The 17087-nt window shown below is 46.8% G+C and overlaps 1 protein-coding gene across 1 annotated transcript in view; it reads left to right on the top strand.

Annotated features, from left to right (window-relative positions):
* DEPTOR (DEP domain containing MTOR interacting protein) overlaps positions 1 to 17087 on the top strand; it is a 190034-nt gene that overhangs the window by 106627 nt on the left and 66320 nt on the right. The window contains exon 4 of the mRNA XM_038745872.1: positions 13250 to 13428. Within this exon, the coding sequence (XP_038601800.1) occupies positions 13250 to 13428 (179 nt within the window). The remainder of the gene's footprint in view (positions 1 to 13249; positions 13429 to 17087) is intronic.

Here is a 17087-nt window from a genome sequence, read left to right as displayed (position 1 = left end):
AGCTTAGAACAGTGCTTGGCACATAGGAAGTGCTTAACAAATACCGTCATTGTTAATTAGACTCAGTCCCTGACCCTCAAAGGGCTCGCGGTCTAAAAATAAAAAAGGGGAGAAGAGACTGGCGATGGACACATAAGGAGAGGGTAAAACGAAATCACCAAGCCAACGTAAAGACAACAGTAAAAATCAGCAGGGTACTGTGGCAAGAGGAGCAGAACTTCAGGCTCCTGACGGCTCAGAGTCCACAGTCACAACCGCGGCCACGGCGAGCGTTACAGCAGTAGCCGCCACGGTCTTCCGGAGGTCCGGCGGAGACGGATTGTGGCTGCTTTCCTCGGTCCACCCAGGTTGGGATGGAGGTTCCTCGGTTAGGTCGGGGGAGAAACGGGATGAGTTCCCTGTGAGGTAGAGTGGTGGTCAGGGAGAGGGACAATGCTGGGGGCCCTAAAAGATGTGATGGGGCAGCAGGTTTCTAAAAGAGAAGCAGCGTGGCTCAGTGGAAAGAGCCCGGGCTTTGGAGTCAGAGGTCATGGGTTCGAATCCCGGCTCCACCAATTGTCAGCTGTGTGACTTTGGGCAAGTCACTTCACTTCTCTGGGCCTCAGCGACCTCATCTGTAAAATGGGGATGAAGACTGTGAGCCCCCCGTGGGACAACCTGATCACCTTGTAACCGCCCCAGCGCTTAGAACAGTGCTTCGCACATAGTAAGCGCTTAATAAATGCCATTATTATTGTAAAAGAGTCACATGGCTACCAGGTGGGGCGGGCTGGGGTGTGATGGGAAGTGGCTCACGGCCACGTGAGCGGCCCCGGGGGCACAGGCGGGCCGGGAGCGAAGCCCAGAGAGCTGCAGCGGACAGATGGCTGGCACCGGAAGGATGCCGGTAGACAGATTGGCAGTAGTTGCCCCGTATTTTTCACAGGGGGCTGTCTGGGCCTTCTCAAAGGTGGCAGCCGGGCAGCTTCTCTCAAAGATGCGGAAGCCCACACCGCTGCCTTTTTTCAAAGATAACAGTAGGATGGATGTGATCTATTAGTGGGATGTAAATCGAGACCTTGGAGCCAAACCTGCTGTGGGTACTTGGTCAAGGGGCAGTAGGTTATGTGATGACAAAGAAAAGCACTTCTTTCTCGCCCAAGATCTCCAGCCCTGACCTCTCCATCGTTGTGCAGTCTTGCATTTCTTCCCGCCTTCGGGACATCGCTACTTAGATAATAATAATAATGGCATTTATTAAGCGCTTGCTATGTGCAAAGCACTGTTCTAAGCACTGGGGAGGTTACAAGGTGATCAGGTTGTCCCCCGGGGGGCTCACAGTCTTCATCCCCATTTTACAGATGAGGTCACTGAGGCCCAGAGAAGTTAAGTGACTTGCCCAGAGTCACCCAGCTGACAAGTGGCGGAGCCGGGATTTGAACCCATGACTCTGACTCCAAAGCCCATGCTCTTTCCACTGAGCCACGCTGCTTCTCTAACGGATCTTAGATGTTAGGTCAAAGGGGAAGGAAGGAAAGAAGGAGCATGGTCATGTGATTAGAGCAAGGGACTGGTGTTACCTTGAACAAGTCACTTCCGTTTATGTAAAATGTGGATTCAATACCTATTCTCCTTCCCTCTTAGACTGTAAGTCCCATGTGGGACAGGGACTGTCTCTGATTTGAGTGTCCGGTATCTATCCCAATAAATCAATCATATTTATTGAGTACTTACTGTGTGCAGAGCACTTTACTAAGCTCGAGAGGAGAGCAGTAAATGCTTAGCAACTACCACACTGACTATTTTTTCATTCAATTCATTCAATCGTATTTATTGAGTGCTTACCGTATGCAGAGCACCACACTAAGCACTTGGGAAGTACAAGTTGGCAACATATAGAGATGGTCCCTACCCAACAATGGGCTCACAGTCTAGAAGGGGGAGACGGACAACAAAACAAAACATATGGACAGGTGTCAAGTCATCAGAATAAATGGAAATAAAGCTAGATGCACATCATTAACAAAATAAATAGAATAGTAAATATGGACAAGTAAAATAGAGAATAAATCTGTACAAACATATATACAGGTGCAGTGGGGAGGGAAAGGAGGTAGGGCGGGGGGGTGGGGAGGAGGAGAGAAAAAAAGGGGGCTCAGTCTGGGAAGGCCTCCTGGAGGAGGGGAGCTCTCAGTAGGGCTTTGAAGGGAGGAAGAGAGCTAGCTTGGCGGATGGGCAGAGGGAGGGCATTCCAGGCCCAGGGGAGGATGTGGGCTGGGGGTCAATGGCGGGACAGGCGAGAACGGGGCACGGTGAGGAGGGTAGCGGCAGAGGAGCGGAGGGTGCGGGCTGGGCTGGAGAAGGAGAGAAGGGAGGTGAGGTAGGAGGGGGCGAGGTGATGGACAGCCTTGAAGCCGAGAGTGAGGAGGTTTTGCTTAATAGTTTTTGTTATTTTTGTTGTTATAATAAAGCATGGGAGAGAGTCGAGGGCAAAGACTCGTTTACTGCTTGGTAAAGCAGTTCTGTATTTTTACCAAGAAAACTATGAATACGCTACCAGAACGATTGCAGATGGAGGTGGGGTGTTCTAGGAGAGATGTGTCTGTGACGTTGCTATGAGTCGGACACGACTCGACGGCATAAGACAACAACAACAATAAGGAAGGGAGAAGAAAGGAGTTTTTTCCTCTTCTGGGGAGAGCCAGGACAACAGATCCTGTGTGTCATAGCCTATACATAGTTTGCGTTCAGTTCAGTCCCCCGTTGTCCCTGGACACAATAACGTGGCCTAGGAGTGAGCTCGGCCCTGACTCATTTCCAGCTTGCAATTGATCCGGAGACCAGAGCCCAGCTGGGAAAAGGATCAGGGCTGGCAGGATCACAGATAACAACTGCGTCTCGTTGGATCCTCACTTCTGGACTGGGGCGGAGGGCGCGGGTGGCGTTCTCACGTTCTGGGTAGAACCCACTGTTGGGTAGGGACTGTCTCTATATGTTGCCAACTTGTACTTCCCAAGCGCTTAGTACAGTGCTCTGCACACAGTAAGCGCTCAATAAATACGATTGATTGATTGATAGTGGGAAATAGAGATGCTATCTGCCCTCTAGAAGCTCACAGTCTAAAACGGAACACAGGACCCAGGGAGACGACCGGCGTAACTCTGGGAAAGCATTAGCCTGGAATTCAGACAGTTGTCTGAGCATCAAACACTTACAAAACTAGGACAAATGAATCTTTTACAAGAAGAGAAGCAGCGTGGCCTAATGGAAAGAGCATGGGCCCAGGAGTCAGAGGACCTGGGTTCTAATCCTGGCTCCACCACTTGTCTGCTGTGTGGCCTTGGTCAAGTCACTTCACTTCTCTGGGCCTCAGTTACCTCATCTGTAAAATGGGGATTTGAGACTGTGATCCCACTGTTGGGCAGGGACTGTCTCTATACGTTGCCAACTTGTACTTCCCAAGCGCTTAGTACAGTGCTCTGCACACAGTAAGCGCTCAATAAATACAATTGATTGATTGATTGATTGTAACCACACTGGTGCTTAATACAGTGCCCGGTACATAGCAAGTGCTTAATGGACACCATAATTATCATTATTCTCTGTGCCTTGGTTACCTCATCTGTAAAATGGGGACAAAAACCGCGAGCCCTTTGTGGGACAGGGACTGTGTCCGACCTGATTGTCTTTTTTCTACCCCAGGGCTTAGTACAGTGTCTGAAACATTATAAGCACTTACCAAATACAATAATTGTAATAATAAATTAATTACGAAGCACTTACGCCATCACAGGGTGAATGTTGGAAGAAATAAGAGGCTCGAAATAGGTGTGGAGTGTTGCAGAGTTTTGAAAGAGACTCCACTTTGAATTTTTAGAGAGGTTAAGTCACTTGCCCCAGGTCACACAGGAGGACCGACTCCTAAACCTGTGCCGTTTCCACTAGGCTTTCTGGCCTCCCCTTCCATTGGGAGCCCCATGGGGGACAGGGACTGGATCCGATCTGATTATCTTGTTCCGACGTTTAGTACAGAGCAAGTGGAGTGCTTTCCTGATCCACGTGATCCCGCCCACAAGGAGCTGTCGGTCTACAAGGGGACACATTAAAATTGATTAGAGACAGGGGAAATAGTAACGTTTAAGGAGGAAAATACCCAAGTGCTGTGGGGCTGGGGTGTGTTTCAAAGTCCTTAAGGGATTCACTGCCAAAGGGCAGAGTCGACACAGAGGAGAAGGTAGGGAAATGAGGAAATAGGCAGGGAAGACCTCTTAGAGGTCACAGCACCTGTATATATGTATATAGGTTTGTACATATTTATTACTCTATTTATTTATTTAGTTATTTTGCTTGTACATATCTATTCTATTTATTTTATTTTGTTAGTACGTTTGGTTTTGTTCCCCGTCTCCCCCTTTTAGACTGTGAGCCCACTGTTGGGTAGGACTGTCTCTGTATGTTGCCAGCTTGTACTTCCCAAGTGCTTAGTACAGTGCTCTGCACACAGTAAGCGCTCAATAAATACGATTATTTGATTGATTGATTAGAGGGGATGTGATTGTAGAAGGGTTTTGACGGCGGGGAGAGTGGAAGAGCTATGGATATGGAGTCGGGGAGGGGGAGTCCTGGGCCGGGGAAGGAGTCAATTGTATCTATTCAGCAGTTTGTGGAGAACACTCTTCTAAGCGCTTGGGAGAGTAATAATAATAATAATAATAATGGTATTTGTTAAGCGCTTACTATGTGCAAAGCACTGTTCTAAGCACTGGGGAGGTTACAAGGTGATCAGGTTGTCCCACGTGGGGCTCACAGTCTTCATCCCCATTTTACAGATTAGAGAAGCAGCGTGGCTCAGTAGGAAAGAGCATGGGCTTTGGAGTCAGAGGTCATGGGTTCAAATCCTGGCTCCGCCAATTGTCAGCTGTGTGACTTTGGGCAAGTCACTTCACTTCTCTGTGCCTCAGTTACCTCATCTGGAAAATGGGGATTAAATCTGTGAGCCCCACGAGGGACAACCTGATCACCTTGTAACCTCCCCAGCGCTTAGAACAGTGCTCTGCACATAGTAAGCGCTTAATAAATGCCATTATTATTATTATTATTATTATTATGAGGTAACTGAGGCTCAGATAAGTGAAGTGACTTGTCCAAGCTCACACAGCAGACATGCGGTGGAGCCGGGATTCGAACCCATGACCTCTGACTCCAAAGCCCGGGCTCTTTCCCCTGAGCCACGCTGCTTCTCTAAGAGAGTACACGTAACAGAGTTAGTGGACACGTTCCCTGTCTGTGAGTTTGCAGTTCAGAGGGTTGAAGGAGAGGTAGGAGAAACTGAGAGACAGTGAGTAGGTTGGCATTAGAGGAGCGGAGTGTGCGGGTTGGATTGTAGTAGGAGAGCGGCAAGGTGAGGTAAGAGGGAGAAAGGTGAATGAGTGCCTTAAGTTGATGGTTTGTGGGAGATGAAAGGAAACCACTAGAGTTTTTGATGAGTGGGGAGATATGGACAGACCGATTTTCATTCATTCATTCAATCGTATTTATTGAGCACTTACTGTGTGCAGAGCACTGTACTAAGCACTTGGGAAGTACAAGTTGGCAGCATATAGAGACGGTCCCTACCCAACATAGGGCTCACAGTCTAGAAGGGGGAGACAGACAACAAAACATGTGGTCGGGTGTCAAGTCATCAGAATAAATAGAAGTGGAGCTAGGTGCACATCATTAACAAAATAAATAGAATAGTAAATATGTACAAGTAGAATAAATAGAGTAATAAATCTGTACAAACATATATACAGGTGCTGTGGGGAGGGGAAGGAGGTGGGGCAGGGGGGATGGGGAGGAGGAGAGGAAAAGGGGGGCTCAGTCTGGGAAGGCAGAAAATGATCCTCACTGTACCTCATTCTCGCCTGTCCCGCCGTCGACCCCCGGCCCACGTCATCCCCCGGGCCTAGGAATGCCCTCCCTCTGCCCCTCCGCCAAGCTAGCTCTCTTCCTCCCTTCAAGGCCCTGCTGAGAGCTCACCTCCTCCAGGAGGCCTTCCCACACTGAGCCCCTTCCTTCCTCTCCCCCTCGTCCCCCTCTCCATCCCCCCATCTTACCTCCTTCCCTTCCCCACAGCGCCTGTATATATGTAGATATGGTTGTACATATTTATTACTCTATTTATTTATTTATTTATTTATTTATTTATTTTACTTGTGCATTTCTATCCTATTTATTTTATTTTGTTGGTATGTTTGGTTCTGTTCTCTGTCTCCCCCTTTTAGACTGTGAGCCCACTGTTGGGTAGGGACTGTCTCTATGTGTTGCCAATTTGTACTTCCCAAGCACTTAGTACAGTGCTCTGCACATAGTAAGCGCTCAATAAATACGATTGATTGATTGATTGATTGATTGAGCAGCAGCAGGAAGTATGCGCCGGAGAGTGGAGCGAGGGGAGGTGGGATATTTGTGGCCCCAGCCTTATGAATCGAGGGGGTCCTAAGAATGCAAAAGTGCCAAGCCCACTGTCGCTCCAGGAGCTCCACTTCTCAATCAATCAATCAATCGTATTTACTGAGTGCTTACTGTGTGCAGAGCACTGTACTAAGCGCTTGGGAAATACAAGTTGGCAACATATAGAGACAGTCCCTACCCAACAGTGGGCTCACAGTCCGACACCCCTTCGCCCCCCGGCCCAGAATGGCCTGAGAAGAATTGGTTTCATTGTAAGCTCGATGTGAGCTGGGAATGTAAGTACCGGCTCTTGTATTGTACTCTCCCAAGTGCTTAGTAAAGTGCCCTGCACACAGTAAGCATTCAATAAATACCGTTGATCAAGTGGTCCATAACTGTCCCACTCTCAGCCCGGGGAGGAAGGGTTTAAAGAATACAAGAGGAGTAACCAAAAGTTCCTGTTTATTTTGCACAGCCTTCAAAAAGCAGCGTGGCTCAGTGGAAAGGGCACCGGCTTTGGGGTCAGAGGTCATAGGTTCAAATCCCAGCTCCAACAATTGTCAGCTGTGTGACTTTGGGCAAGTCACTTCACTTCTCTGGGCCTCAGTACCTCATCTGTAAAATGGAGATTAAGACTGTGAGCCCCCCGTGGGACAACCTGATCACCTTGTAACCTCCCCAGTGCTTAGAACAGTGCTCTGCACATAGTATGCGCTTAATAAGTGCCATCATTATTATTATTATTACTAAAATCACACCTCCTCCAAGGGGTCTTCACTGACTAGGCCCTCATTTCTCGTATTCACCCTCCCTTCTACATCATGCCCTCCCTCCACCCATCTGCCAAGCTAGCTCTCTTCCTCCCTTCAAAGCCCTACTGAGAGCTCACCTCCTCCAGAAGGCCTTCCCAGACTGAGCCCCCTTTTCCCTCTTCTCCTCCCCATCCCCCCGACACTTCCTTCCCCTCCCCACAGCACCTGTATATATATTTGTACAGATTTATTACTCTATTTTACTTGCACATATTTACTTTTTATTTTGTTAATGATGTGCATATAGCTTTAATTCTACTTGTTCTGAGGATTTTGACACCTGTCTACATGTTTTGTTTTGTTGTCTGTCTCCTCCTTCTAGACTGTGAGCCCATTATTGGGTAGGGACTGTCTCTATATGTTGCCGCCTTGTACTTCCCAAGCGCTTAGTCCAGTGCTCTGCACGCAATAAGCGCTCAATAAATACGATTGAATGAATGAATCACTTTCGCACTTGGATCTGTGTCCCTTAAGCACTTGATATTCATGCCACCCCGAGGCCTTTGGCACTTATGTACGTGATATTCATGCCACCCCGAGGCCTTTGGCACTTATGTACATAGCCATATATCAATCAATCATATTTATTGAGCGCTTACTTTGTGCAGAGCACTGTACTAAGCCCTTGGGAGAGCACAGTACAACAGAAGTAGCAAACATGTTCCCTGCCCATAATGAGCTGATATCTGCAGTTTCCCCTATCTGTAATTTATTTGAATGTCTGTCTCCCCCTCTAGAACATACGCTCATTTTGTTCAGAGAACCTGTCCGCCCTCCCTGCCACTGTATTGTTCAGTTCAAATCAGTTCAATTCAATCATATTTATTGAGCACTTACTGTGTGCAGAGCACTGTACTAAGTGATTGGGAAAGTATAATACAGCAATAAAGAGTGACAATCCCTACCCACAATGAGCTCACAGACTAGAGGGTTGGAGACAGACATCAATACTAATAAACAGACTTCAATATAAATAAATTAAATAGATATATATGAAAGTGCTATGGGGCAAGGATTATGGGGGAAGAGCGAAAGGAGCAAGTCTGGGCAACTCGGAAGGGAGTGGAAGATGAGGAAAAGTGGGGTTCAGTCTGGCAAAGCCTCTTGGAGGAGATGTGTCTTCAGTTCTTTCCCAAGCACCTAGTAAGGAGCTCAGCACACAGTTAACCCTCAATAAATAATAATAATAATAATAATGACATTTATTAAGCACTTACTATGTGCAAAGACTGTTCTAAGCGCTGGGGAGGTTACAAGGTGATCAGGTTGTCCCACATGGGGCTCACAGTCTTAATCCCCATTTTCCAGACGAGGTAATAGGCACAAAGAAGTGAAACGACTTGCCCAAAGTCACACAGCTGATAGTTGGTGGAGCCGGGATTTGAACCCATGACCTCTGACTCCAAAGCCCGGGCTTTTTCCACTGAGCCACGCTGCTTCTCTAGCCACGCTGCTAGAAGAGATGGAGAGTCGATCCATCCATCAGCGGTATTTATTCTTCCTCGCTCCGAGCTTCCAAACGTAGTTTTGTCCAGGGCCACCAGAAAGCTGGTGGGTTGGGTCTGGGCGAATCTGTAATTAATAATGATGCTATTTGCTAAGTGCTTACTATGTGCCAAGCACTGTTCTAAGCACTGGGCTAGATACAAGGCGATCAGCTTGTCCCCCATGGGGCTCACCAGCTTAATCCCCATTTTCCAGATGCGGTAACTGAGGCACAGGGAAGTGAAGTGACCTGCCCAAAGTCACACAGCTGATGTGGCGAAGCCAGGATTGAAACCCACGACCTCTACTCCCAAGCCCGTACTCTTTCCTGTATATATGTATATATGTTTGTATATATTTATTACTCTATTTTACTTGTACCTATCTATTCTATTTATTTTATTTTGTTACTATGTTTGGTTTTGTTCTCTGTCTCCCCCTTCTAGACTGTGAGCCCGCTGTTGGGTAGGGACCGTCTCTACATGTTGCCAACTTGGACTTCCCAAGCGCTTAGTACAGTGCTCTGCACACAGTAAGCGCTCAATAAATATGATTGATTGATTCATGCTTCATTCATTCATTCAATCGTATTTATTGAGCGCTTACTGTGTGCAGAGCGCTGTTCTCTAGACACGGTGATCAGTTCCTCTCCATCTTCCACTCATTAGTTTTTGATGTCCCTTTCCAAGCCTGGTCTGCCCCTAAAGCCGGCTCTGGATTGGCGAACAGTTGGTGAAATTGGAGAGCAGGAGAGAGATGCCTAAGTCTGGCTCCCCTGGATGCCACCTGCTTCGGGGTTTTGGCGTATGAAGGGCCGTTAGATGCCGAAGGAATTTGAAGATTTTCCCAGGCTTTTTAATTAGCACATCACTAAAGGAAAATGGGTAGCACCCCTGAAGGAAAGAAAAGCTTGTTCCGAGTCCATCTCAAACAATGCCCTGCGTGGTTTTTGTTTCATTTTTTAAGAAAGAAGGGGGGGATTGACCATAATTTTTTTTTATTTCATTTCTTATGGTATTTGCTACGCTCTTACTACGTAATAATAATAATAATTATGATATTTGTTAAGCGCTTACTATGTACCATTCATTCATTCCTCCTCCAGGAGGCCTTCCCAGACTGAGCCCCTTCCTTCCTCTCCCCCTCATCCCCCTCTCCATCCCCCCCATCTTACCTCCTTCCCCTCCCCACAACACCTGTATATATGTATATATGTTTGTACATATTTATTACTCTATTTATTTATTTATTTATTTATTTTACTTGTACCTATCTATTCTATTTATTTTATTTTGTTAGTATGTTTGGTTTTGTTCTCTGTCTCCCCCTTTTAGACTGTGAGCCCACTGTTGGGTAGGGACTGTATATATTGCCAATTTGTACTTCCCAAGCGCTTAGTACAGTGCTCTGCACACAGTAAGCACTCAATAAATACAATTGATGATGATGATGATTTATTCATTCAATCGTATTTATTGAGCACTGACTGTGTGCAGAGCACTGTACTAAGCGCTTGGGAAGTCCAAGTTGGCAACATCTAGAGACGGTCCCTACCCAACAGCGGGCTCACAGTCTAGAAGGGGGAGAAAGACAACAGAACAAAACATATTAACAAAATAAAATAAATATGTACAAATAAAATAAATAAATAAATAGAGTAATAAATCTGTACAAACATATATACAGGTGCTGTGGGGAGGGGAAGGAGGTAAGGCGGGGGGATGGGGAGGGGGAAAGGGGGAGAGAAAGCAGGGGGCTTAGTCTGGGAAGGCCTCCTGGAGGAGGTGAGCTCTCTGTAGGGCTTTGAAGGGAGGAAGAGAGCCAGGCACTGTACTAAGCAGTGGGGGGGATTCAAGTAAATCAGGTTGGACACAGTCCCATGTGGGGCTCACAATCTCAATCCCTATTGGACAGATGAGATAACTGAGGCCAGAGAAGTGAAGTGACTTACCCAAGGTCACACAGCAGACAAGTGGCAGAGTCGGGGTTAGAACCTGTGACCTCCTCACTCCCAGGCCGTTTCTCTATCAGCTACGCCAGGCACTGTACTAAGCCCTGGAGTAGGTGCGAGATAATCAGGTTGGACACGGTCTCCATTTTACAGATGAGGGAACTGAGGAACGGGAGAGTTAAGTGACCTACCCAAGGTTGCACAGCAGAGAAGTGGTGGAGCTGGGATTAGAACCCAGGTCCTTCTGACTCCCGGTTCTGTGCTGAAGATGTAGAAGATTAGAACATGTCTACTGCCGACACTTACGGTTTTACGCCATTACCGTGAGAGACTACATCTTCATTTCTGGATCAGCACCCGCCGCTAGAAATGTCACCTAGTAATAATGGTGGTACTTGCGAAGTGCTTACTATGTGCCAAGAACTGTACTAAGCACTGGGGTCGTTACAGTGTCACCGGTCTCACGGCTGGGAAACGCCGGTCTGTTGGATGTCCCGGCAAATATCAGGAGCAAACAGGAGGCTTTTTGGGGCCATAAAGACTAACTACCACACATTCCCTGAGAGCGTGTCTGCTAATTCTTCTGTATTGCACTCTCCCAAGAGGGAGGCAGCATGGCCTAATGGTTAGAGCACGGAAGAATAAATACCACTGATGGACGGATCATCGTCATCATCAATCGTATTTATTGAGTGCTTACTATGTGCAGAGCACTGTACTAAGTGCTTGGGAAGTACAAATTGGCAACATATAGAGACAGTCCCTACCCAACAGTGGGCTCACAGTTTAAAAGGGGGAGACAGAGAACAAAACCAAACATACTAACAAAATAAAATAAATAGAATAGATAGGTACAAGTAAAATAAATAGAGTAATAAATATGTACAAACATATATACATATATACAGGTGCTGTGGGGAAGGGAAGGAGGTAAGATGGGGGGGATGGAGAGGGGGATGAGGGGGAGAGGAAGGAAGGGGCTCAGTCTGGGAAGGCCTCCTGGAGGAGGTGAGCTCTCAGCAGGGCCTTGAAGGGAGGAAGAGAGCTAGCTTGGCGGATGGATCGACTCTCCATCTCTTCTATTTATTGAGGGTTAACTGGGTGCCGAGCTCCGTACTAGGCGCTTGGGAGAGCACCGAAGACACATCTCCTCCAAGAGGCTTTCCCAGACTAAACCCCATTTTTCCTCATCTCCCACTCCCTTCTGAGTTGCCCTGACTTGCTCCCTTTGCTCTTCCCCCCATCCTTGCCCCATAGCACTGTCGTATATATCTGTCATTTTATTTATTTATATTGATGTCTGTTTATTTATATTGGTCTGTCTCCATCCCTCTAATAATAATAATAATAATAATAATAATAATGATGGTATTTGTTAAGCGCTTACTATGTGCAAAGCACTGTTCTTAGCGCTGGGGGGATATAAGGTATCCCTTGTATGTGATTAGATACATATTAGATATGTGCTAATCTTCTACATCTTCAGCACGGATCTGTGAGTCAGAAGGACCTGGGTTCTAATCCCAGCTCCACCACTTCTCTGCTGTGCAACCTTGGGTAGGTCACTTAACTCTCCTGTTCCTCAGTTCCCTCATCTGTAAAACGGAGACCGTGTCCCACCTGATTATCTTGCATCTACTCACAATCTTAATCCCCATTTTACAGATGAGGTCACTGAAGCGCAGAGAAGTGAAGGGACTTGCCCAAAGCCACACAGCTGACAATCGGCGGAGCCGGGATTTGAACCCATGACCTCTGACTCCAAAGTCCACTGAGCCACGCTGCTTCTCTAGTCTGTGAGCTCATTGTGGGTAGGGATTGTCACTCTCCATTGCTGTATTATACTTTCCCGCGCACTTGGTACAGTGCTCTGCGCACAGTAAGCGCTCAATAAATATGATTGAATTGAACAGATTTGAGCTGAACAATACAGTAGAGAGGGGAGACAGGTTCCCTGCGCACAAGGAGCTTATGTTCTAGAGGGGGTGATAGATATTAAAATAAATGACAGATAGGGGAAACGGCAGATATCAGCACATTATGGGCAGGGAACATTTTTCTACTGAGCCTGTAAATCAGAAGGGCCTAGGTTCTAATCCCGGCTCCGCCACTTGTCTGCTGTGTGACCTTGGGCAAGTCACTTCACTTCTCTGTACCTCAGTTACCTCATCTGTAAAATGGGGATTGAGACTGTGAGCCCCACGTGGGACGGGGACTGTGTCCAACTCGATTTACTTGTATCCACCCCAGCGCTTAGTACAGTGCGTGGCACATAGTAAGCACTTAACAAATACCATCTTAGTAGTAGTAGTAGCAGTAGTCTGTACGTAGTATGTGCTCAATAAATACCATTGATGGGTTGACCGATTGATAAATTAGAAAATACCTCGACTCAAAGCGGGTATTGAGATCCTCCTAACCTTGGGAGAAATTGAAAGCTAGAATCGTGTCCTTGTTGCGTTTGATCCTAAGCGGAAGGGCAAGCAGCTGGGGGTTTTTGGAGGCACGAGCGATGGTGTGTGTTTAAGGTATAGAGGGTTTGTTTCAATCTCTGATATAATTATTATTATTTTTAAATCCACAACAGGCTGATGAGTTCTGAAAACACCCTCTTACAGCCCCGGGAAGAAGAAGGCATCAAGTACGAGCGAACCTTCATGGCGTCAGAGTTTCTCGAGTGGCTGGTTCAGGAGGGCGAGGCCACGACAAGGAGTGAAGCGGAACAGCTCGGCCACAGGCTGTTGGAGCACGGCATCATTCAGCACGGTGAGGGATTCCCCCGGCCACGCGGCAGCCGGGACGCTCCGGGCTCCTCTAGGACGGATCCACCGCGACCCACTTATTCATTCATCGTTCAGTCGTACTTATTGAGCACCTACTGTGTGCAGAACACCGTACTAAGCGCTTGGGAGAGTACATTAGAGAGAAGCAGCATGGCTCAGTGGAAAAAGCCCGGGCTTGGGAGTCAGAGGTCGTGGTTTCTAATCCCGGCTCCACCATTTGTCAGCTGTGTGACTCCGGGCGAGTCGCTTCACTTCTCTGTGCCTCAGTTCCCTCATCTGTAAAATGGGGATGAAGACTGTGAGCCCCACGTGGGACGACCTGCTCACCTTGTACCCTCCCCAGCGCTTAGAACAGTGCTTTGCACATAGTAAGTGCTTAACAAGTGCTATCAAGCGCTTAGTACAGTGCTCTGCACACAGTAAGCACTCAATAAATACGATTGATTGATTTATTATTATTATTATTATTCAGACACATTCCCTGCCCACAGTGAGCTCACAGTTTATGAGTCGGACAGCCCGCCTCACTCAGCCAAGCATTGGCTCGCTGTGGGCAGGCAACGTGACTACTAACTCTGTTATATTCTACTCTCCCCAGCGCTCAGGATAGTGTTCAGAACGGTGCTCTGAACACAGTAACTGCTCAACAGATACCATTGATCGATTGCTGCTGATGAAAGGGGAAGAGCAGGCCACAGGGTTCGCCCCGACCCTGGATAAACCAGCAGCTGTAGCGGGAGGAGTCAAGCAGCAAAAGCAGCATAGCATAGTGGCTAGAGAATGGGCCTGAGAGTCAGAAGGTCATGGGTTCTAATCCCAGCTCCTCCACTTGTCTGCTGTGTGACCTTGCTCACGTCACTTCACTTCTCTGGGCCTCGGTTACATTATCTGTAAAATGGGGATTGAAATCGTGAGCCCCACATGGGACGGGGACTGTGTCCAAACCGATTTGCTGGTATCCACCCCAGTGCTTAGTACAGTGCCTGTCACGTAGTAGTCACTTAACAAATACTACAATTATTATGATTACTATGATGATGACAATGTTTATTAAGTGCTTAGTACAGTGCTCTGCACAGAGGCACTCGAATACCATTGATTGACTAAGCTGACATCTCTCAGAATTTGGCTGGCAAATGGGAAACAGAGCAGGCTGACAGGTTTCGGCGATCAAACCTTCAGATTTAGACTGTGAGCCCACTTTTAGACTGTGAGCCCACTGTTGGGTAGGGACTGTCTCTATGGGTTGCTAACTTGTACTTCCCAAGCGCTTAGTACAGTGCTCTGCACACAGTAAGCACTCAATAAATACGATTGATTGATTTGAGTGCTTGTCCGGCCGGCACATGCAACAGATTCCTTGGCCGCGGACCACTAGGACGTTCCCCATCCTTCCCCACCCTCCATTTCACCTCTGGCTTCCCAGGGGTTAAAGCCAGGTTGATAATAATAATAATAATAACGATGGCATTTGTTAAGTGCTTAGTATGTGCGAAGCACTGTTCTAAGCGCTGGGAGGATACAAGGTGATCAGGTGGTCCTACGAGGGGCTCACAGTCTTCATCCTCATTTTACAGATGAGGTAACTGTGGCCCAGAGAAGTGAAGTGACTTGCCCAAAGTCACACAGCAGACATGTGGCGGACCTGGAATTCGAACCCATGACCTCTGACTCCAAAGCCCCGGCTCTTTCCACTGAGCCACCCTGCTTCTCAGGTTTAACTCACCCACTCACCCATCCCCTTCCTGGCAGCTGAAGCTACTCCCCAGATTTGCTCCATTCAATCTCCGGGTTGAGATAGGCAAGAAAGGGAAAAATCCCAATCAGCGTTGTTTTCTTTGTTTATTTGGGAAGATTTATTGAGCACTTACAGATGCAGGGTACTGGGCTGGATAATAATAATAATAATTACTATTACGATATTTATTAAGTGCGTACTATATACCAGGCACTGGGGTGGACACAAGCAAATCAGGTTGGACACAGTCCCTGTCCCACGTGCGGCTCACAGTCTCAATCCCCATTTTACAGATGAGGGAACTGAGGCCCAGAGCAGTGAAGTGACTTGCCCAAGGTAATACAAGAAACAAGCAGCATGAGAAGCAGCGTGGCTCAGTGGAAAGAGCCCGGGCTTTGGAGTCAGAGGTCATGAATTCAAACCCCTGCTCCACCAGTTGTCAGCTGTGTGACTTTGGGCAAGTCACTTGACTTCTCTGTGCCTCAGTGACCTCATCTGTAAAATGGGGATTAAGACGGTGAGCCCCCCGTGGGACAACCTGATCACCTTGTAACCTCCCCAGCGCTTAGAACAGTGCTTTGCTCATAGTAAATGCTTAATAAATGCCATTATTATTATTATTATTATCATTATTACGTGGCAGAGCCAGTATGAGAACCCATGATCTTCTGACTCCCGGGCCTGTGTTCTGCCCATCACGTCATACTGCTGGTTGTGGGAGAAACACCAGGAGAAGATAAAGACACGGCCCTGTCCCTTGAGGAGGGTATAATCTAATAATTCACTGCGGCCTTTCAGCAATATATTGAGGGGAGGGTCAACCAGAAAGGATGGGTGGGGCTAAATCTATCCCTGTCCTAGTGGAGGATTCAACCTTTCTACCCCCTTTCATTCATTCATTCTTTCCATTCAATCACATTTATTGAGCACTTACTGTGTATAAAGCACTATACTAAGCGCTTGGGAGAGTACAGGAGAATGATAAGTGAACTCATTCCCTGCCCATAATGATCTTACAGTCTAGAGGGGGAGACAGACATTAATATGAATGAATGAATAAATAAATACATTACAGGTAAATTACAAATGTAAGTTATTGTTATGAATTATGGGATTGAGACTGTGAGCCCCACATGGGACAGTGACTGTGTTCAACTCGATTTAACAACAACAATAATAATAATAATAATGGCATTTGGTAAGTGCTTACTATGTGCCAAGCACTGTTCTAAGCACTGGGGTAATAATAATAATAATAATTATGGCATTTGTTAAGCGCTTACTTTGTGCAAAGCACTGTTCTAAGCGCTGGAGATACAAGGTAATCAGGCTGTCCCACGTGGGGCTCACAGTCTTAATCCCCATTTTACAGATGAGGTCACTGAGGCACAGAGAAGACAAGTGACTTGCCCAAAGTCACACAGCTGATCAGCGGTGAAGCCGGGATTAGAACCCATGCTAGTATCCACCCCAGCACTGTATGGTGTAAACACATAGTAAGCGCTTAACAAATACTATTATTATTATTAATAAGGGTACAAAATGAACATTAGAGTTGGTAGACACATTTCTAGACTGAGTTGAACACAATCAATCAATCAATCAATCGTATTTATTGAGCGCTTACTATGTGCAGAGCACTGTACTAAGCGCTTGGGAAGTACAAATTAGCAACACATAGAGACAGTCCCTACCCAACAGTGGGCTCACAGTCTAAAAGGGGGAGACAGAGAACAGAACCAAACATACCAACAAAATAAAATAAATAGGATAGAAATGTACAAGTAAAATAAATAAATAAATAAATAAATAAATAGAGAAGGGGAGACAGACAGTAATATAAATAAATTCATTATGGATATTCAGAGAAGCACTATAGGGCTGAGGGATCGGGGGGAATAAAG

This window comes from Tachyglossus aculeatus, chromosome 4 (assembly GCF_015852505.1).
Source record: "Tachyglossus aculeatus isolate mTacAcu1 chromosome 4, mTacAcu1.pri, whole genome shotgun sequence".
Taxonomy (NCBI): domain Eukaryota; kingdom Metazoa; phylum Chordata; class Mammalia; order Monotremata; family Tachyglossidae; genus Tachyglossus; species Tachyglossus aculeatus.
Note: the sequence above shows the minus strand (reverse complement) of the source record. Positions and strands in the feature narration are given on the sequence as shown.